Genomic DNA, 24,296 nt, shown 5'->3' on the forward strand with positions numbered 1-24,296 from the left:
ACATTTTTCTGGTAGTATTAACATTTATTATGAATTAACTAAAAGACATTAGTTTCAAAATACAGCGCACTGTCTTTTTTTTTCATTGAGCATCATTATTATTTGTGCAATAGTAGATTATCTGTTCCTCTCATTTATTTCTCCCAGAAACAAATGGTAACAAACTGATATGTAATTAGATGTGCTGTTAATTTACTTTCTTTCATTACCATCATGATTTCCATTTAGGGAAAAAAGTTAACCAAATGAAACAATTAAATTCAATTTCACTGTATTCAGTTAGTAGTAATTGTCTCCATAAAACGATATTTGTACTGATTATTTTGTTACTTCTGGGGTATCCCATAACTAATATAATGTACAGCAAGAACAGACTGAAGTGTTCATACATCTACTCTTAATAAATTGCATTTTTTGTGCTCACTTAACAGCTGATAATAATTTGACATTAAAAAGACATTGAAATGTCTCACACATCCTCTCACTATCTTATTAACTATTTTCATGATTAAGTTGCCACGGCATAAGACTGTTTACTGTAGCTGATTCACTGCGCCGTGAACTTGGTTGAGCTGTGAGGAATTGTGGGTAGTAAGTAGTTCAAAATTCCATTAATTTCTAACTAGCTGTAAGTGAGAAACTCCAGTTAGTAGCAAGCTAAAGTAGTAATTAATTATTTGAGTACACTTGGGAAGTTAATTAATAGACTGTTACATTTCCAGTCCCACACAAAATCTTGCTTTCTGGCATAGTCTCAATCATTTCCCACTCCTGTGGAAAAAAATTATGAAATTCAGCTAATAAACCATACTCTGAAGACGTAATCAAACAATGGAAAATCCAGGATGGAATGTAACAATACCAGAGAAGGAAAGTTGCTACTCACCATATAGCGGAGATGCTGAGTCACGATAGGCACAATAAAAAGATTCACACAATTAAAGCTTTCGCGGCCATTAAAGCCTTTGTCAGCAGTAGACACACATACACACAAGCACACACGCATGCACGCACGCACACACACACACACACACACACACACACACACACACACACACACACACACACACATAAACACATCTGCAGTCTCAGAGAGATTGAGACCACACTGCACCTTCTTTTAAGAGTTTATTATCAAATATTTTATGTATATTTTTCACTTTTATCTATCCTCGATGCTTATGTTTTGAGAAGTAGGCTATTTTTATTTTATTTGAGTGGCTCATTCCTAATTTGAGTTTTATTTCTGAGTTTTATTTTTATATGCTGTTTCATATATCCATATAATTTGTTATCCTTGTTATTAAATGCATTTAGCAGCTTGTGTTTTCCTTGTACATATTTCTGACTTCTATACAGACAGAGGTGTAGGCCAGGAATTGCAAGAAGTGTTCGGGAGTGAATACCAAGTCACCAACATTGTTGAAGCCTAGTGCAGGGTTGGTTCAGGAGACTGTAAACTTAGGGGAATTATGCAGGAATTTTATGAAAGAGGATCAGATAATGATTGTGAGTGGAGCTGGAAATGGTCTTGATGGGAACAGGGAGTATTATGTAGGTGATGACCTGGAAAAGATAGGTAATCACCTCCTTGACTCTTGTGCAGAAAGGCATGCACTATTCTGCTGCATCCATATTCAAAAAGCTACCACAGGAATCTAAAAATCTTAGCAGTAATCCATGCACTTTCAAATGTAAACTGGATAGTTTCCTCTTGGATCATTCTTTCTATTCTGTTGAGGAATTCCTTGAAAAATTAAGCTCAATCCTGTGTTATATTGTTGATGGTGTTTATATAAACTCATGGATTGTCATCTTTTTAGGATTCATAAACATTTTATTTTATCTTTTACTATTTTTTGTTGTAATTTCATGCACAGAGATGTTCCATGGCCGTGAAGATTTGCCTCTCGATTTGGTTCTACAGAACTAGATGTGTACAATAAATTTTTTAAAAAAAGCAGCCATATCTTGGGCATCCCACATATCACAAACAGCACCATACGGAAGTTTATTACCTCCCTTTATGATTAAAACACAAATTTCTCATTATTATAATTTCACAAATTAGGTTGAACATACACTCTTTAGTTAATTTCATACTTCATTAACTCATTAAAATGAAGTTATTTTAAAAGAAGATGCATAGGAATTTTCCTTTACATTTAAGATTACAAATATTAATTTTGCATAATTACATTACTTTACATAACATATTTAATTACTTTTAAAGGCCTTAAAATACTTACAATAATATTTTATTTTTCCACTAATTATTGCAATGCCTTATACCATGGACTGCTACATACATTTTTTTTTTTAAAAGTTGAAATTTTGAAATATATGTGGTGTAATTTTTGAAGAGAACATGTTCAGTATGACAGTTTGAATGGATTTAAAGCAATGTAAGACTTTAACTTCTTGAACCATTGAGTCAAGAAGTATTGCCTGCAGGATGTTATGACAAAAATACTCACTCCATCTTAGTTTAAATCAGTGCTCATCCTGTAATTACAGTAACAGCACTTTTGCCATTTTTCCAATAACTAGGACAACAGCTTTGACATTGTCACTTACAAATTACATAATCATCAAAGACAGTTTCCAACTCCCTATGTATTAAGAATGAGAATTTAACATTTTAGACATCAGTATTCTGTGTTTGCAGGCATCCTAATCCTCTTACAGAGAACTTTTTCAGCTACTCAGATCTTTTTTTCATATACCAACAACTAGGCCTCTTACGTGCTACTCTCCTCTGCCATTTCATATGGGTACTGTTTCAGCCATTGTTACAGTCTGAAACAAGTTTGATAGCAGTTGTAGTGGTATCAGTCATAAAAATAATTTTCTGTATTTGTGGGCACAATAATTACTAATCATATTAATAAAAATAAACACAATGTTATACAGATGCTGCACAAGAACTCAGTCTATGGGTTCTGCTATGAGTACTACTTCATCTGGTGGTCGAAATCAAGGTCAAAGGAACAGCTCAAGACACAGTTCACCTTCCAGGAACAGCATTAAAAAAAATAACTGTGAGTTGTATCAGATTTTACTGCACCATTATTTCTTAACACTTTTAGTGCCAACAAATGTGTTAAATAATTACAAATCAATAATCTTCATGGTACTAGGTTTTGGTTGAATAAAATTTCTGTTTTGTAGATTTTTATATTAAAGACACTGCAGACCTGCAATAAATTTGATTTTAGTGGTGTAAGAAATAATGTGTATTAAAGCACATCACAAAAAGTGACCCTCAAACTTCAGAGGCATCTCTAAGATTAATACTCTTCACCTACAAAAGGTGAGGATAGAATAGAGATGTGTAAGGTTCCATAGAAGTAATTAACAAAATAGCCCAAAAATTTAGCATCTGCCAAATGTTAATTAGTTTTGCTTCAGGGAAGATAAAGGCACTAGAAAGGCAGTTCTGACATAATGATTGATAAATGTAATAAGGCTTAGTCAAAATCAAGATACTTACAAGCAATTCAACAACTCAGAGAAAGTAGTCAACATTCTAAAGTGGTGCCATAAGTTTGAAATCCTTAGATAAATGGGGACAAGAGGGAACAATAAGAAGGAAGACCAATAGATTAAAAACAGTGTAAAGCAGCTATGCAGTCTTTCTCCTGTATTCTTCTATTTTCAAATAAGAAGATAAAACAATGAAAAAATTAAAGAAACAATTAGAAATTGGATTAAAACATGGGGTGAAAGAATACCAGTAGGATTTGCAGATATTGCAATCTTTTGTGAAAGTGAAGAAGAACTGCAGGACCTCCTGAATGGCTTTGATTACTCACTGAGCACAGAATTTGGATGGAATGTAAATCAAAGAAAGCTTAAAGTATTGAGGAGCAGCAGAAATGAGATTAGCAGCAAACCTGACATAAAATCTGATGACTATACAGTAAACATAATGAAATTTTGGGAGCAAAAACTACAGGATAAACAAAGAGAAAAGGAAACAAAAGGCAGACTAAAACATACAAAGAGATGCATCCATTCATTCAGTCATTGACATATCATGCTCCGTAAATCCTATAATGAAGGAAGGCCTTCAAGAATGTGGAGCGAGTCAAGTTATACATTAACAGGCAGAAGGAACCATTGCTGGCTACTTCAGTTAAAAAAAAAAAAAAAAAAAAAAAAAAAAAAAAAAAAAAAAAAAAAAAAAAAAAAAAAAAAAAAAGTAACAGCAGTTTATGACTAGTGACACTCACTTGAAACTGATATCTTGCTACGTTAGAAGAACAACTAATTTGACAAAAAAAAAGTTCATCCTTCTATCCACTTGGTTGCCATTATTATCTACTACTTCAAACAAAGCATTTTAACTAACAAAATCAGTATCTGTCTGATACAAATATTAGTGTTAGGAAGAATTTACTTTTCTGGGTCCAAATTTCAGATATATTGTATATTTGGTGAGTTTCAGTTTCCCTCCTAATGTCCACCACTGACCTGTTAGACTTTCACACCACAGTATAAAACTGTATTCTGAACTCTGTTGTGGGATGCATAGTCTATAGGGAAATTGCATCTGTTTCTAGTATTGCGGTTGTGAATTTCTGAGTTCATACTAAATTCACTCTTGTTATTGACAACAATTTTAGGGTTTTTATGTATTAGAATTGGAGTGTAAAAATCCCTGGAGCCAAAAGGAGTTTCTGCAAAATGTTTGGTTATCAAGCATTCCTTCTCAAAAAAAAGGTCTGTCAGTATCACATGTAGACCTCAGTTAGAGAAAGAAATTTCTGAGATTATGTATCTGGAGCACAGTGTGGTATGAAAGTAAATCACGGAGTGTGGGAAAATAATAAAAAACAATAATAAAAACATTTGAGATGTGGTAAAGAAGGTTGTTTAAAATTACATGGAATAGTAATATAACCGGAGCTCATCTGTAGAACTGATAACAAAAGGAATATAATAAAACACTAACCAAAAGTAGGGATAGGATGATAGGACATGTGTTAAGCTATCAGATAATCATACAGAGACTGGAACAAATACAACAAACAAATGGGGAGTTTCTGAGGAGGTAGCAGCTGTTCTCAAAGTAGCAGCTTTCTTAACAATTTACTGAATTAAAGTAAATTAAGTGTGAATAACATTAAGCAGTATAATGATGGATTACTGTTAATACTGTGTACAGATTAAGTTTCTATAATGTTCTTGTCTTATGTTAAACGTATACCTTGATGTATTCCACATCTCTGGAGGTTCTCCTGCTCGATAGGATCTATGAAATGCAGTGAATGAATGAATGAATGAATGAATGAATGAGTAGGTGCTACTCTGAGATGTCACATCAAACCTGTCAGACAACTGATGAACCAAAAGAAAATGTTCTCTGCAGAGTACATAACAGATCAAAGCTGCTGGAGTAGTTCAGCATGATTTGAAGTGAGTTTGTGCTATCAGCAAAATTCTATACAGAAAATTCAGAAATTCAATAAGTGAAAATACAGAAAGAGTGTCACACATCATATGAAAGATTAATTTTGAAATTCTGAGATTTAATCTTCTCAGAGTAAATGAAAAAATCTTGTACAAGGACCATGCTCATATATTTAAATAAACTGAGTGCCATAAGGAAGTGCATCTGTGTACCTAATTCCATCTGGAGCTTGCTTGGTGTAAGTAGAGTTTCATACATTTTATGAAGGATGGTGCCAATGGGGGTTCATTATGTGTGTGTGCTGTGTTGCCATATAAAACATGTATCATTAAGACTGGAAAGGGAAGAACTGCACTGAAAAACAGAGACTGGAAGAGGTACATGACAAGGACAGAGAGCATGTGTGTGTGTGTGTGAGAGAGAGAGAGAGAGAGAATGAGAATACATTTGTACTAAATCAATCATACTTACTAACTGGAATGCCAAATATACTTTCAATATGATATATAATGTTCTTTTTTCTGATTGGTAGAAACATCTGTAAAAAAAGAAGTAAAATGCAAAATTATTAAAAAGCTATGGATTCCTAGCTAAAGAAGTTAATGTTTGCACAATCATACTTTCGTCTGTATAGAAATGAAATATTATTCAATTTCATTAGTGGTTATGTGGTGTGCTAATCCTCATCTATTACTTTTAGCATATGAGGAAGAATCTGCTGATGATGATGTAAGGCACGCACCAACGCCAAACTGCAAGGAAAGGTCAGTATTTCAAAGTCACATAGCATGGCAAGAACTTACATCACTGTCCACACACTTAATTTTATTGAAACAATAATTGTAACTTTTCAGAAATGTGAAAACATAGCTGCTCATGAAGGTTTGACAAGATCTCAGTCAAAAACAAGTCATTAACTGTGTAAACATATCAATTTAGTATTCTAACTAGAGGACTATAAAAGATGCAGATTGTTTAGGGCCACAGAAAGCTCAAGAACCAGCTGCCTCTTATAGATCAGCTTGAGAATGGAGCCCATCCTTATTACGGACCAGTATTCTACATTAGTCATTTTCAGATGTGACAATCTTAGTAAAATATCATTATGTGGACTGTTAATCAACACATCACTGATTGGTATTCATTTCCAAGCATTTTCATGACTACCATTTCTACTGATCCTAAAGGTTTCTTGACTGGTTGTATGTAAGAGTATGTTCATGATTCCATTAGATAGTCCCTTTCTTAATTCCAAAGCTGACCCCTCGCCATGATTGCATGTGAAACTACAAGCTGAGTACTCAAACAAAGTCTGAATAAAAAGTAATATTGCTTGTCTGAAGTAAAACATAATGGACAGGTGGGTGATTTCATCTCAAGACATACAGGTCATGTCAACTCATGGTCATGAATTCCTCTGCGAAAAATATATATTAGACCTCTATACGTAAGTGTAAGAAATAAAGTATTTTCATTTTATCTTAATTTTTGTAAATGGTACTGTCCTTTGAAAAATACTTATTTGGTAAATGACTCTTAAAACAACGGAGAGCAATATGTGTGTATATATCTAAAAACAAACATTCTGTAACTTACCAAACGAAAGTGTTGGTATGTTGATAGAAACAATAACAAACACAAACACACACACAAATTTCAAGCTTTCACAACCCACGGTTGCTTCATCAGGAAAGAGGGGAGGAGAGGGAAAGACAAAAGGATGTGGGTTTTAAGGGAGAGGGTAAGGAGTCATTCCAATCCCGGGAGCGGAAAGACATACCTTAGGGGGGAAAAAAGGACAGGTATACACTCGCGCACACACACATATCCATCCGCACATATACAGACACAAGCAGACATATGTACAGGCAAAGAGTTTGGGCAGAGATGTCAGTCGAGGCGGAAGTACAGAGGCAAAGATGTTGCTGAAATTAGCGGAAATTGAAGGGCAAGTTCCCATCCCCGGAGTTCTGATAGGTTGGTGTTAGTGGGAAGTATCCAGATAACCCGGACAGTGTAACACTGTGCCAAGATGTGCTGGCTGTGCACCAAGGCATGTTTAGCCACAGGGTGATCCTCATTACCAACAAACACTGTCTGCCTGTGTCCGTTCATGCAAATGGACAGTTTGTTGTTGGTCATTCCCACATAGAAAGCTTCACAGTGTAGGCAGGTCAGTTGGTAAATCACGTGGGTTCTATCACACATGGCTCTGCCTTTGATCGTGTACACCTTCTGGGTTACAGGACTGGAGCAGGTGGTGGTGGGAGGGTGCATGGGACACGTTTTACACTGGGGGCAGTTACAAGGGTAGGAGCCAGACGGTAGGGAAGGTGGTTTGGGGATTTCATAGGGATGAACCAAATTTAAAGCTTTTGCAACCCAGGATTGCTTCATCAGGAGAGGGAAAGACGAAAGGATGTGGGTTTTAAGGGAGAGGGTAAGGAGTCATTCCAATCCCGGAAGTGGAAAGACTTACCTTAGGGGGAAAAAAGGACAGGTATACACTCGCACACACACACATATCCATCCGCACATATACAGACACAGGCAGACTTATGTAAAGGCAAAGAGGTTGGGAAGAGATGTCAGTCGAGGCGGAAGTACAGAGGCAAAGATGTTGTTGAATGACAAGTGATGTGCGAGGACCCCCTTTTAGTCCAATTACATTCCATTTTATATCCCCACAAATAACTACATTTGGGTATTTGTATGAGTTGGCTGGCTTCAATTGTGATTCGCTGAGATTGTAGTCATAGAATACTAAATTTTTTTTTCATTTTAAGAAGAGCTCAAGATTACACTCCTAGCCATTTAAAGTCTTTGTCTTCTTTGAAATCTCATCAAGATATGACTGAAGATTTGTGCAGCTTTTTTTCAGGTATACTTTAGAGTAGATAACAGCATCATTTGCAAAAAACATATGAGGTTACTACTGATACTGCCAAGTCAATAATATACAGTGTGAAAAGCAAGGGCCTCAATGCAATATCTGTCATAAAAATACCATATTCTGCTTGGGATTACATAGGCTGTATTCTCAATTATAATAAGTATCTGTTATTTTAATGATCCTGCATGCTTAAATTTATAATCTGAAATGAAGTATCCCAACAAATAGGTAAATGAACATGGGTTTATTTCCATCCGTTTCATGTCAAATTCATGTATATACTGTATATAAACTATGCAGTTTACAACATTTTAATAAGGTTAGTGTTAGATTTATTAGAACAACTGAGCAAGTCATAAGTATGTTTGCAGCTGTGATTGAGAGATTTGTATTCTAATGTAGGTGACCAATATTTGGATACCAGTCAGTCAGTATTTTTCAAAGATCTTTGATAAGTTGCAGCTCTGTATTGCATGTGGTTTTCATGATTTTAAATATAAGAATTAAACTAACAGTAGTGTTATGACCTCGGACTAGACATTTATGTTTGTTTGGAAACAAAAGTTGCCTTTCCTCATTTTTCTGTCTTGTATTTTTATCACAGAGTAGCAACACGGAGACCTGTAGAGGGACCTCCAAGTGCTAGCAGCTGGAGTGATAGCGGTCCAGAGGAACCACTTTCTCCCACGAGTCATCACAGGTACATTATTACAATCTATCTTAAAAGTCTCTCTGTGTGTACTACTTTCTATTGCACATCAGATTGTCCAGTTCAATTCTGATAGAAGCTATGATAGCTATGGACGCTTTCAAAAAATGTTTTGTACACTGAGTAGCTCATCTATCAGTTTATGTTGTGGCCTCAACTGAAGTTCAGTTAAGTTTATTGCAATGTTCTGAATTATGCGCTTGTGCCAAATTTGGCCTTAGATGAATTTATGTTGTGTATTTCTATTTGTTTGATATGTAACAGTACACAAGAATAAGAACAAATAGAGTTACTCTTCAGTCTAATGCCTGGATACTCTACTCATGATAACTCTCTTCAAAGCTTACGTCAAGTAACACACACACACACACACACACACACACACACACACAGAGAGAGAGAAAAAAATACTGTATGTATGTTACAATCATACATTAAACACCCCTTTACTTTTCATCGAAAGAGACAAATCAATTGAAAATATGTAATTTTGATTCTCCCATAAGTTAGACATGCCACTCATGGGGAAAACAACTTAAACTCTCTGGGACGAACAACAATCTATAAACATGCGATGACAAAAGATATAAACCAATAACAATGCTAGAAAGTTATTATAAAAGCAAACAGAAAGCTTCATGACACATTCAAACAAAATCGCAAACTTATTGAATAAATAAAAGCTGGATGAAGTCTAGGTATGCAAAAGGGCTGATATATGAGAAGCCTTTAACACATTCAAAAGCAAAATATTATCTGTCAGATTGTGAGCCTATGAAGTTTAAGTGCGACATAAAATTATTCAAGGGATCAAAATCATCTATTTCACCCAAGACAGGGCAACTGAAGAACTGGCTGAAGGAACATTTCCCACCTATCCAATTCTGGAGGGAGGGGGGGCTTTAGGCAGTAAGAGTTGCAAAGCAGCCACTGAATAACCACATGGTGTTACACACCTTTCCATGGTTTGGTGGTGGCTGTTCATGCAGGAAGCAAGGGGCTGAAGATGGGTGGCATTAGGGTGTTTACTGGGTTGTATGAGCAGTAAAACACATCTTTGAGAGAGTTGGGAAGTATTTGGCAGGAGGTTTTTCCTCATTTTTTAACAAGATGATACATATAAATTGTTTATTTATTTACTTATTAATAAATTTAATTCAATAAAAATTTCAATTTCCACACTCACTCTGCCAAAGCTTTCACATGTTTTGAATTACACACTAAATGTTCCGTACTCTTGCTGAGAACTAGCTAATGAGTTTGCAATATGTTAATCAACTGTCATCATTAACATGCTAATGAATACATTACTGGTATCAGGTTTGATGATGATGAATGGCGAGCAGAACGTCATCACAGGCCAATTCTCCGATCGAAGTCTGACATCAGTCATCGATACTCCCGTGGGCCACCTCCACTTGTTCCAAGGCCTGAGCCAAAAACCATTGAGCAGCTTGAGAAATTTTTTGAGCAACTGGGACTTGACACAAGAGATTACAGGTAAATAGCTGCAAACACTTCACACTGTGTTTGCAGGTAGTTACATTAAGACAACTAAAAATCATAATCCAATTAAACCAAATGTTCAACATTTGGTCTACAGCTTTAACAGTCAGCAGAGTCAAAGTATGCTGGCTGTAACTGAAATTGCAGCACTCCTGCCTGTTTTATTTTGAACTAATTGATTACCCAGCATTACCTGAATACTTACTCATCTCCAAATTATCTATATGCATATAAATGATCTCCTTTTTGTATGTAATAAGTCACACTTGTACCAAGTTTGGTGGAAATTGCTCTAAGCAATTATGATTACATTTTGGTTATAGTTTATATGTCACCCCTTCTTACTGGCCCACCCCTTCCAGTTAAATGTCACCAACACCATAACCAACCAGCCCAGCAACCTTGAAAACTATACATTCAACAGTATTTTAGCTCATTTTCTATGCTTTTACATGTCACCCACTTCACAGCACTGGTACACACCCAAACGTGCTAGGGCTGTCTAACCTGAACAGTGAGAAATATTGTCAGCAATTATTACTGGTGAAGTATGACATTTGACAGATCAGATGAACTCAAGGCATGCTACTTCCAGTGCCTAGTGATACACTGGTTTTCAAACCAGTCTTCATGACAGAGATAGAATTACTGTTAACCAAAAAGAGACATCATTAAAAACTTTCTGAAGTCTCACTCTGAAAAGCATTTGCACTACTATAAACAAAGATAATGTTGAAGATTAGTTTTCTATCTTCCTTTGTAATAAAAATCGAGATGACCAACTAATTGATCTTTATGCATAAATTTCTTATAGTTTTTGGTGTAAGAAGGACAAACTGAAGGAAAAAGAAAACTTCTATACAAAAGTTATATGGCAGGAAAGAACTGCTGCAGTGAAATGTGACTTTGTATTATGAGTGTCATAATTACTCAACATTACTTATTTTTACCACAAACACTTATGTCTGAATACTCAATGCATTATGTACAATACTAGTATCATTTTGATCAATAATATTACTGATATTGCTTATAAAGACACATTTCACCACCACATTTTTTTCAGATTTCATCATCTGAGGTTTCCTTTAAGTCTAACAGGTAAAGCAAACACAAATTATGTTACATGTATTGTTCTGTCTTGTCAACAGATCAATGTCAACACCTATGTCTGGTTCGTCATCACCAGTCTACTTTGAAAGTGTCAGCTCTGTAGACTCTGCTGTTGCATGGGGTCCATGGGGAAGTGGAAGCACTAGTGGAAACACACCACGTCAGGCAGAGCAGCCTTCCATCGTTGAACGAAATGCGAGAATTATCAAATGGCTGTGCAACTGTCGTAAAGCTCAGCTCGCAGTGCGGACTTCCAGCTGACTGTCTTGTGTAAGGCACAGAAATAACTTTACCTGTTTATTACATTTCATTAAAAAAATCTTGATTAGTTGTGTACCTTTTTTTACTAGCCACCACTTTAGAGCTGCACCCTCCAAATATGTTACTCACAACATGCGTTCAATTCAGTGTAATGATAAAGTCTGCCAATTAGAATCAGTTTCTGGAATATCGATAAACCAGAATGATGAAAATCTGAAGCAGTCAAACCAATCTATTTATTTATTTATTAGTTTATCCGTCCCTAGAACATTGTGAATTTTATGGATGTTGTTAACACATTAGATTATATAACTATATGTAATAAATAGATTAATACATTATTTGCTTTACTATATTACATGTTTTTACATCATATTTCATTATTCTGTTGGATGTATTGTAAAATGACTCTAATAATTAGCACAGTTCTCAACATTACTTACATCTCATTTCTGGTGATCCTTGAGGTTATAAAAACACTTTGCTAGCAGATAATTTTTTGTTATTTCTGAAAGCATCTATTTCACTTTCAGCTTTGATCGCTTGTGGAAGTTTTTTGTGTAATTTAGTTTCATAATATGGAAGACTGTCCACCTCCATAGTTGAGTGAACAGCACAGCAGACTGCCATGTGGGTGACCGAGGTTCGATTCCTGCTACTGCCAGGGATTTTCCTTTAGTGGGAGGACTGGTAAAGAGAGCACTTGACCTTGTGAAGCCAACTGCCCTACTTGACTAGTACTGCACCTAATAATGCCATTGGCAAAGGATGACACGGCACTCATTAGCACTTGATTGGTCCAACGAGTCCAGAACGCAGTACTTTACCAATCCATACAGCTCACTATTCTGGCTTTTTGTTTTGTCTTTCCTACTGAGATGTAACTGCTGGTTGGATATGGTTCCACATGTAGTAACCAAGTAATACATGAAACTGAGTCAAGTAATACATGAAACTGAGTCAAGTAACACAAATATGGCTTTATTCAAAAACTCTGAACAATAACAGAATGAACCCTCTCATGGCTCCATACGTAACAAGACAAAAGAATCATACAGAAGGTGTAATGTAAGCAATACACAAAACAACTGATGTAAGCAGTATAACTAAAAGAACATAATGAGAGTGAGTCAGTACTGCTCTGTGTGAATGTATAGGTGCAAGTCACAGGTAGATGGCATGGCAAATACTGTGCCATGTGCACACTTCCTGTAGGTGGCCTTTAGTGGCTGCTTGCTGATACAGTTTGCAACTGATATAAGTACACTAGCATGGCGAAGCTACACTCAGAACACTCACACTGACCTACACTAGTAGCAGGATACCTGTTAATTTGGTACTGGTCAATGTCTTTTTTTTTTATGTAGATCACTATTTGCAAAATGTATTCACATGGAACAGTCAAGAAACTCATCAATTTAAGCAACTCAGTGTAGTGAGTTCTCTTGCTACTTTTTGTGACAATTTGTACAGCCCTTATTTGCAGCTTAAAGATGGTTTGTACATTCTGCTCATTTGTTCCACGGAAGGTAACATCACAACTAATTATGGAATGAAAACATGCAAAATAAGTTACCCTAGTGCACGAGCTGCTACAGCTGAATTTATTATTTTTAGTACATACTGAGCTGAAGCTATTCACTTCCCAAGGGCAGTAATATACTCAGTTCACTTTAACAGCAAGTTGCCATGCATCCCAGAAATTCTGTTCATGACGCACATCCTATTAACTCATCTACTACTTTAAGAGGATTACCATTGGCTTTTCTGCTTATGTGGAAACTAATACGGCTATGATTTTTTTTACATGTAGGATTCATTTGTTGCTTTCTATTGACCTTCATGAGTGCTTCTTTAGCTTTTTTGTTTAGTACACTTGGTGACTCATCACCGATTAGAATGTGACTGTCGGCAGAAAACAGTATGTTGCATCACGTTTTACACTTTGAGGAAAATCACTGATATAGATCAAGAAGAGTATTGAGCCAAGCACACTTCCTTAAGGCATCCAATATTAATGTACCCTGAGTTATAAAGGTATTTTGTGCTACTACAATAGTGGTCATATACAACAGAGGGAAGAAAAACATAATTTGATTTCCATGTGAACTATTTCTTTCATTAAAACAATGGAAAGTCCACATTGGAATATCAACTATAATATGAAAAGGACTAATTGCTACTCACTGAAAAGATTACACGTTTAGCTGCATCCTGGCTGTAGCCGCTGGAGATAGTGGTCATGTGTGTGTGAGGTGTGCCTGCTTGTGTGGTCGTGCATGTGTGTTTCCTTTTTTGAAGAAGGCTTGTGCTGAAAGCTTATGTGTAACAGTAATTTCGCTGTGCCTGTCTCCAGTTCAACATATCGTCTTTATGGTGATAAGTAGCAATCTATCCTTTTCGTAACATTGTTGATATTCTTTCATTACATAATTTATGAAGGTGATAAGGAAAATAACCCTGGTATTGAGAGGAGAGAAACACTATATGAGGAAATATAGAACATCTAGTGGGGGTGAGATAGATTGACAAGCAACTAGAAATTGCACAGCAACAGATACCAGACACAATATGAAAGTTTGGTGCAGGTCTCCTTAGACAATTATCTGTTACTTACATATGCAGTGTGGGGAAATTTAATAGCACCAGCAAATGAGAAACTATGTTATTAGTGCACATCCATGAAGGACAAGGAGAACCAAAAAAATGCATTTCTAGTGGAATTAGGGCTGGCCGACGATCTTCGAAATAAGTTTGTTCTCATGATGCAGTATGCCTTATAGAACAAAGAAAATTTTATTTGTACACAATAATAGAAGCAGTTATTGAGTTACTGTGCAATCAAGGGATGGTGCCAATTTTTGTCCTATTAAATGTCTTGATTTCTGAATAATCACTAAATGACAAGAAACTGAACTGCAGTTAGGCAGAAACTGTGTATGCAAATTCTTTATAAAGCAAAGAAATGAAAACAAGTGGAAATAAATTTAGATGTGGTAAAATATGTGTGAATTACCTTTGAGGAAAGAGGTATTGGCAATTAAACTACAAGAAATAAACATAACAAAAAGCTTTTGCTTGTCAGGAAGCAGCAGGCAAGCTCCTGACAAAAGCAGTCATACGCTAACAGTCAAAGTTGAGCTTCTCTTATCTAGCATAATTGATAACAATGGTTTAGGAAATGAGGTTTCACAGTAGAAAGGTCACAAAGGATCCCGAGGCAAGGGAGATATGATAGAACAGAGAAGAACTGAAACTGGAATATCACATTACACACTGATGGCAGAAATGGAGAAATCTCAAGAAGAAACAATGTCTTGAAAAGCAAAAAACTAATTTAATGCAAAGGAAAGTGGAAGAAATGAAAAGAGCCATACAAAAGCATGAACTATTAATGGTGGTAACTAATGGAAGAAAGTGTAGAGAAAACTAGATGTAGAGAATAAATTTTTTCTCAAACACTTGGCCCCTTGTACTAAATTGGTAGAAACTTAAAAGACTTATTACCATAAGTACTGTAAAATATTCCTGTTTTTTATCAATAAAATTAAATACATGTACGATGCACAAAGACAAATGACAATAATAGAAATAATTAAAAGAAGTGACTGAAATTAATTCTCAAGTGCTGCCTGTATGATTTTGTGAAACCCAAGTTTTGTTCCAATACATCCAGGTCTACTGGCCTCCGTATGCAATAAATGCACAGTCTGCAAAAACGTAGCACTCTAGATGGCAATATTTCTTGCCACTGATCTATTTGTACGTCTGCTTCTCAATTGTGAAGTAGCTACTGCCGAGTATGCAGTGTATTAATGTAAGAATCAAGGAGGAAACACGTGGGCATTGTGGAGTAGCACACAGAATGTGTACATGGGAAATGTTGATCTCAAGAGAGGCAGAATTTGGAGTGGGAGATGGATGTCAGATAAGCTGTTTTTGCAGATTAATCAAGAACAGCAAAGGGTTGAATATAGAAATATTCAACAGTAAACACACTTTCAGTAGGTGGGCGATGCAGACCAATAGTTGTGGGATGCCATGATGAAAAAGTCTGAGTGGCTTAGTAAGGTAAATGTGGAAGTATGCAACATATTTGATATGATTAACTCTAGATATATTGTTAATCTTGCTTTTACCTACAAACTCAGAAACTAGTACTAAGTGTGACAGTAACTCATGGATTAGAACAATCTTGCTAAGTACCCAGATAGTGAATATGCTATTACCATAAGTACCGTAAAATATTCCTGTCTGTTATCAATAAAATTAAATACATGTTCTATGCACAAAGACAAATGACAATAATAGAAATAATTAAAAGAAGTGACTGAAATTAATTCTCAAGTGCTGCCTGTATGATTTTGTGAAACCCAAGTTTTGTTCCAATACATCCAGGTCTATTGGCCTCCATATGCAATAAATGCACAGTCTGCAAAAACGTAGCACTCTAGATGGCAATATTTCTTCATTCCATAAGAAATTTGCATTCACTGTCACATTTTCTGGACTTAAACCAATATAATCTGAAGAGGAAGAAAGAACATTTCTGAACCCTCATGCTCAATTTTGTATTGTATGGACTTTAGTGGATGTAGGATACTATCTTCCATTATATTAATAAAAATAGTCCTGCAGACAAATTCTTTATTAAATCATCCATTTATGTAAATCTACTTTCCTGTTTCTACCTCTCTTTCATGGCAAATGGAAGACAGTAATCACACCTACAACCTCTGACGAAGATACAATATCACTAACACAATGCAGGTCCTTCTGCCATCAGTTTTTATGTTTGGGCAAAGTAATGTTCCATCCAGCATTGTCAGGAGCAAATCTGTTAAAAACTTTAGGACATTACATATTTAGTTTGTTTTCTAAATGTCATAGAACAAAAAAAACTTGCCACATGGAAGAAGCAAAATGTGACACAGCAACACTGCAAGGCCAGGGGCAGACAGGAATGGGGCATAAGTCGCAACATACAGCTGTCTACTTTCATGAGCACAACTTCAGGGTGTGCTCTCTCTCTCTCTCTCTCTCTCTCTCTCTCTCTCTCTCCCTCTCTATTTATCTATCTATCTATCTATCTCCCCCTCCCACACACACAAAAGATTGTACATCTTTTGGGCAAGATGGGAGACAAGTGTTTGGGGGAACATATGTAGCTGTCTGACCTGTTGCAAACTATTTTTGACATTGATCAAAGCAATACTTAATTTGAAAGAAATTTTAATTTCAACTGAATGCACAAATATTTTAATTATATTTTATCAATTGTTTCAGGTGAAGCTTGGATGGCTTTGAGCAAACCTGGCTTATGCCACAAGTGACAATACTGCATTGGATCCTGCACAGTGGGATGGACCTCTGACAATATTTAGCGAAGCATTATTTTGTTTCTCTCCTGTAACTTACATGAAATGACTGGAATCTCTTTCACAGTAAAAGCAGTGATGGTGCTTTAGAATATATCGTTACTTGTCATTTAGAAGAATATGAAATGTCAAGTAAAAGCTCTCTTGGGTCAAAAATTAGATACTTGTGACTGCGAATACAATGTGAGGTGAGAGAGACCTGCCAAGTTAATGAAGTTCTGTTACAGCTTGAAAAATAATGAATCTTAAAAAATTATTTAATGAAGTTTATAGCACTGGTTCCTTTGTTTGTCGAGGATTCGCTTACATCACTGGAAGTATAAAAAACTGAAAGAGCAGCTTTAAAAAATTAGGAATGGAAATGTTTAGAATGAACTTTTGCTGAAATAATTTGCATTGTGAAATACTCTGGCAGTTTTATTGTAATTTTTATTACACTTTATTGTACTCATAAAATGACAATATCACAAATTTGCAACAATTGTAATTTTAATAATAAATTATAATTTTTGACTGAAAATTAAGAGCTGGATGGACAGTAATACGAACAACAAATTTTACATTATTTTTATGTATGCTGTAACTTTTTTTATATGTAGGCTGCGGCTAAAGCTATTTTACTCAAATTTTAAGTAAAAGAAATTTCATTTTAGAGAATTTTAACAGACTAGTTCTGGTAAATAAGTGATTGTAGTTTAGAGGATGACATATTGAATGGTTGACAAGTGTGGTGTGATATAGGACTCTATACAACACACTTCATTATTTGTTCAGAATATTTAAAAAAATATATACCAAAGAATACAATATGTAAATAAACTGTGGCTATGAGAAATTAATTAAATTTCCTGAGCTGTCTAAATGAGCTCCAGGTGTAGTTTCAGTGTATGCTGTGACTTTCATTGTAGGTGTTGTAATTACCTATTTCTAAGGTAACTCTATGATAGAATTTTTATGCTGTGACTATGAGGTATAGATTCTATAATCACAAAAATGTTAAAATTAAAATTAATGGACTGGAAAGCACTCTCACTATTGGAGATTAGACCATTTTCTCTATCTTTTGCTGTTACTGTGTGTAGTTATTCAATATTATTAATGTACTACCAGTCAAAACTATGTTTGTGCACTCTATAAATCTAACACAGACTTAATAGAGTCGAATGAAATGGCAAACTAACACAAATGGCATTACAGTATAACTCGGAGATTAACAGTGCTATGGCAGGAACCTTTTCAGAATTACATGACTTCAAAATGATGCTGCTCACTGTCATGACATTGTACTGATAGTGCAATTTATTGTTTCCCAATGATGTAAACAAGTTAAAAACACATTTCATAATGTGTTAAAATGCAAAGTAAATCCATAACTCTGTCTTAAGAGTGTTTATATTCTAACTTATTACAAAACCAGCATTATATAACATCACCAATCCATTGTAAGGAAAACTGAAAAAAGATTACTAATAAGTGTTAATAAGTATGTGCAGATTTGTTGAGAGTAATTTCATATAAAGCAAACAGGCAGGACAGTTTCCTGTGCTTTCTGGTACTTCAACTTTTACATCACTTTCTCAAGGCAGCATCACTTGTTTCAGTGTCAAAATATCATGTGTGATTGCAATTTAGATCATGGACTGATCTGAATTCACTCATATGATTTTCAAATACCAATTATTCATTAGAGTCATTATCAATTTAAATGTACTTCGTATTGTTCAGCTTGACTGCTTCTTCTATACAGAACATCAACTTTAAGAACATCTACAATCAAAACTAACTGCTGTTGGTTCTATGAATGCATGTAAATGTGAAAAGCTTAAGTGCATTGATATATAAATGAGGCAGAACATAAACATGACTTCAGCACTATTAAAACTTGACAGACTAACAGTACCACATATAACAGTGATATTAAGAAACTAGATTTTTTCACAATGCATAGATCAGATCTCAGTTGTTTTTAGTGAGAATTATGTACATTACTTTGGTAACATCCTTAATTTAATAGAACAGTGAGGTATGACTGTTTGATAATTCTCATAACAAATAAAGTAATGAATGGTACGTAATTTTTTCTCCTTAGTGGCCTCTAAAAGTGCAAAAATCACGGTGCTGAGTGAAAGATTAAACAAACATACATTTCAGACCAACGTCTATAAAACTGTTTCATGCAAAGACTCCATGTTGAGTGAATGATAGTTAAAACAAACATACATTGCAGACCAACGTCTATAAAGCTGTTTCATGTAAAGATTTTTTAATTGTTGAAATGCAACTAATATTAAATGATTTATCATTTTATGTGATCATCATCTCCTGTAGGTGATTCAAGTGTTAAAGTAATGTAAGCAAGGGAAAAAAAATTATGATTTTTTTCTTAGCTTTATTGCATTATTCCTGTTATTTCATATATATCAATATGATTATTGTTCTGTTAAGCTGTAATGAGGTGCATAACTGTATACAAAAGTTACTGTTATATTTCTGCAACTGAGAGCAAATAAAAGTGTGAATATATATGTGTGTTATTTTTCTTCCTTAACTTCACCCCCACACTTATAAGTTAACCATGATGGCTAGAGGTATGATATTCGTTTGAAGCTTTGGAAATTTATATTTGGAGAAAAGCAAATACAGAAACTGACTCTCAAGTATTTTTCATACTGATAGAGGAAGAGGAGAAAACACACAAATATTGATTCAGATTCCAAGTATAAGTGACAGTTCGAAGTAACCAGCCTTAAAAGTGTTGATAACTTATGTCCTATCATAATGCAGATCAGTATAAGCTATCCCAAGCAGCAGACAAAAATGCTTCATGAAATTTTGGCACACACACACACACACACACACACACACACACACACACATATTCTCTCTCTCTCTCTCTCTCTCTCTCTCTCTCTCTCTCTTTACAGTACCACACATAATTAAAGTAAACATAATAAAAGGATAAACATGATAAAACAACATAAGTGATACAAGATTTCTTCAAATGGTTAACAGTTAAATATGGAACTAAACATTATTAAGTTACTTACCAAGTTCCACATAATACAAGACTAGAGGGCATACACAAAAATTTCCCATTATGGCTAACAGTAAAATATGAGCTCAACATTATTTAGTTACACTAGACTCTTGATAATCTTGCTGTTCTTTGCATGTATGAGTGCCAGATTAGCAGAAGTGCCAGAGTATTGAGACTGTCTCAAATTTAGTTTAAACACATGCCTTATTAAATCGAAAGCTACATTCATTTGCCTAGAAAACTTTGTTCTTGAGTGCGTGTGTGTACAGTAGTATCATTCACTGGGAAACATGTCAGGAATGTTTAGTTCTCACAATGATGATACATGACGATGGTATGCTTTATTGCACAGCAGCTTTAAAAGCATTACATCAATACCTCATGTATGTGGTTGTTGCATAATGTCTCCAGGAAAATGTCTGCAGCTTCAGCAACAGCAGTGTGAGAAATCTTCATGCTCTCTATGTCCTTTTCTATCACTTTCATCATTACATTCCCTGCTTGCTTTTTATTATTTATTCAGCTGTTAATGTTTGGTCTCTCACACAGTTTTCCACATTCACTCACTTAACGGCATCATCATCATCATCATCATCATCATCATCATCAATTCCTCCTCCTCCTAGAAACTTGCAGAACATGTCAGTGTACAAAGTGTCAGCAGTTGATGGTTCCAAATTAAACGGTTCATCACTATCAGTCAGTGCTGGTCCCAGCTCTGCATCTGTGGGTGGCTACACTTTTCTCGAGTTTCATTATGGTAGGGTTCTCCACTTTATCCCATGTTTCTGATGTTTGTGAAACAACATTATGTAAGCTCACTGCTGTCCTCACCTTTGACTGGCCTTGGTAAAGTTATTTACACTCTGCAAGAGATGCATGTTGACAATGAAATTTCATTGATTCCAAAAGTCCAGGGGCTGAATCAAGACTGCACACAGGGCAGAAGAAAGAGTGTTTGTATACCATCGGATATTGGAGTCACATCAGAATGATCATTGGGAGCACTGCCAATTATAAGGATTGCTTTCAGCAGAAACGTTTTCTTCTTCAGCTATCCTCCGCAGCTGGTACAAATGTTTTGTGGAACCACCAAGAATACACACTTTCTTCTGAGCTCAATTTTGCATTGTGATGAAGATAATGTGGATGTTGGGGTCTCCTAATCATAATGAGTGGTAATTTATTATTCCAGTTGTGTTTTGGCAGCTAGTTTTTTTGAAGGAAGTGTCTTGTAGAAGAGGGCCATTTCATCAGCATCATACAAGGCATCAGCAGTTAAATATTCTTTCTCTGTTATCTTCTGTATCTTCTTTACAAACCCTTCTGTATCTTTTCTGATAGCTGTGCGACTTTTCCAGTAGACTACCAGCTGCCACATACCATGACATTTGTTTCAGTGTGGTAGGCAACCATCACTGGCTGCAGCTAAGTTACTTCCACGGAGCTCTTTGTTAAATGCAGCTGCTTTTTCCTTTAGTATTGGGCCACTGATTGGAATTCTTTCACAGCATTGTTGTATGAACACCTTCAAACAGCTAAGTCCAGTATTCATTCTTTCACATAACCTTCCATTTTCTCAGCTCACTCTCCATTTGGGTTGCATACTGTTGAACAACATCTTATTTTTTTAATGTTATAGTTTCTTGTCTAACATTATACATAGCAGCAATTACTTTCTGTAAAGAACCTAGGTTCAACTGATTTAAATTCTCAAGTTTTGCTTGAGACCTAACATATTTTCTTTTAGAAACAGTGATACTGAACTGCAAATAAAGCCACAATTTCAAACATGTATAGCATTGTTTAACATGGTAATTAACTAGCAACATTATTGCACACAATAATTCATTGTTGTGCATGTCATTTCTGCTTGAGTGACTAGGGGCTAGATAGCGTCTGGATTACTGAGAGGCAGGGTCACTGAACTTTCCTCAGCAAAAGTTCAGTGCATTTGCATATTCATTATATACATAACACAAGATACCAGAGAGGGCATAAAAGCATAGGAAGAAGGTACAAACAAAACTGTATTATGAACTACTTACCAAATCAAGTCTACTTTTGATGAGTTTTCAAATCCCTTAAGAGTGTAAAAAGCTTTGTCTTTCAGCCATTTTTGGATCTTATTTTTAGAGATATTAAGAGAGGCAGCATGTGCCTGTACAGGTAGTGTGTTGAGAAGGTTTATTCCTACATATTCATAACTACCTTTTGTTTTTTAAGTCGAGTTGTAGATATGTCAATCTCTAATCCCTTACAAATGTTATATGAGACGTGGGACTTAGGGAAAGGCAGGACTCAGTATGGACTGGGCCTTGCTCAGTTACCGTTGGTTGCTCAGTTTTCTTTCTTTCTTTCTTTTTAAAAAAAAAAAAATCACGTACACTTTATTTGGAACCAATTGCAAATGAAGTTGACAATAAGGAGAACAATTATCAAATTTGACTATTAAGACACAATGTCTAATAAAAAATCCTTAACCAAGTTGCACTCATGGCTGAAGGCCTTATTGACCAGAAATTCAAATTATTTGTTGGCTGAAGGCCCAAATAGTAATAACTCAAAAAGAATTTGATGGCTGAATGCCTGGATAGCAATTCTTAAGAACAGTTCAACTTCTCCAAGAGATACTAATATATATTTTTTAAGAAAAAACAATCATCAAAATTTCATTATTAAGAGACAATATCTAATTAAAAATTCTTAAGGCAAATTGCATGCACTGCTGAAGGCCTTATTGACCGGAAATTCAAATTATTTGTGGGCTGAAGGCCCCAATAGTAATAACTCAAAAAACAATTTAATGGCTGAAGGCCTGGACAGCAAATTCTTAAAAACAGTTAAACTTCTACAAGAGATGGTAAAATATTTTTTTAAGAAAAAACAATCATCAAAATATCACTATTTACTATTAAGAGACAATATCTAATTGAACATTCTTAAGACAAGTTGCGTTCATGGCTGAAGGCCTATTGACAAGAAATTCAATTTACTTGTCAGTTGAAGGCCCCAATAGTAATAACTCAATATATAACAAAAAAAGAACAATCATCACAATCTGATCAAACTCAAGAGACAGACAGTGCTCGAAGGATCAGCCTGGGAAAGTCGCTCAACTTCATAACTGATGAGACAGGTAGCCAAGAGTTGTATTAGCTTAACTGCATGGCAACTCAAACTAGTGACAGTTTAAACACAGACCAACACTCTTGCAAAATCTACCTAACATCTGGTAACCAACACAATGATGGAATAACGCAGGCAAGGCGGAACCGGCAGACAGCATTGCATCTTCAGAATCCGGTGTTTAGAACATCCAGAAGCAGAAGGAACCACTACAACCAAGGTAGTCAAAGAGAACTGACAGCAGTGGCAAGGCAAGGCAAGGAAAGGTACACTGCCACAAAAATACGCTAACCTCCAGGGCAGGTAACTGGGGCGTTAGCGGCCACCAGACAGAAAAATACCGCTGGTTGAACTTCATCAATAAGCACAAGGAATTCAATGATTAATAATAAGAAGTGGAGGATGGCTAATTAATTTTGCCAACTCCAAACACTCCACTCGTTGTTCTTCATCTCAGCAACCCTGTGAGCAGCACTGTGTGAACAAAGGGAATGATCTCAAAATAGTGGAGCTTTCACTACTGGGTTAATGTTCACTCAACTGAAACATCCTGGGTCCGGTGGACAATGGGGTTGTGGCCCTCGAAACTACAGCCCCTCGATAAGGCAGTGCCTGCGTGCCACCAGCGGTCCTGAGATGTCCTCGCACTGCCGGACCTCACTGCTGCTCCGCCCCAACCGAACTACCCGACACACTCCGGCCCAGAAAACACTTGACGCCCTTCCAAAGGGTACTAAATATTGATAATCACTGCTGCTGCCACTCACAGACGGACAATGCTAGCAAACATAGTAGCACCAGTAAACACAAGAATAAAACAAGACACCACTACCCCTATTAATGATGCCAACCTA

At 35.7% G+C, this 24,296-nt stretch overlaps 1 protein-coding gene across 1 annotated transcript in view; it reads left to right on the forward strand.

Annotated features, from left to right (window-relative positions):
* LOC126092080 (protein FAM110B) overlaps positions 1–19,799 on the forward strand; it is a 501,532-nt gene extending 481,733 nt beyond the window's left edge. The window contains exons 5-10 of the mRNA XM_049907501.1: positions 2,914–3,041; positions 6,117–6,180; positions 8,914–9,009; positions 10,339–10,518; positions 11,676–11,907; positions 17,185–19,799. Of these exons, the coding sequence (XP_049763458.1) occupies positions 2,914–3,041; positions 6,117–6,180; positions 8,914–9,009; positions 10,339–10,518; positions 11,676–11,898 (691 nt within the window). The 3' untranslated portion in view covers positions 11,899–11,907; positions 17,185–19,799. The remainder of the gene's footprint in view (positions 1–2,913; positions 3,042–6,116; positions 6,181–8,913; positions 9,010–10,338; positions 10,519–11,675; positions 11,908–17,184) is intronic.
* Positions 19,800–24,296: the final 4,497 nt, after the last annotated feature.

The sequence above is a fragment of the Schistocerca cancellata genome, chromosome 7, assembly GCF_023864275.1.
Source record: "Schistocerca cancellata isolate TAMUIC-IGC-003103 chromosome 7, iqSchCanc2.1, whole genome shotgun sequence".
NCBI classification, from domain to species: Eukaryota; Metazoa; Arthropoda; class Insecta; order Orthoptera; family Acrididae; genus Schistocerca; species Schistocerca cancellata.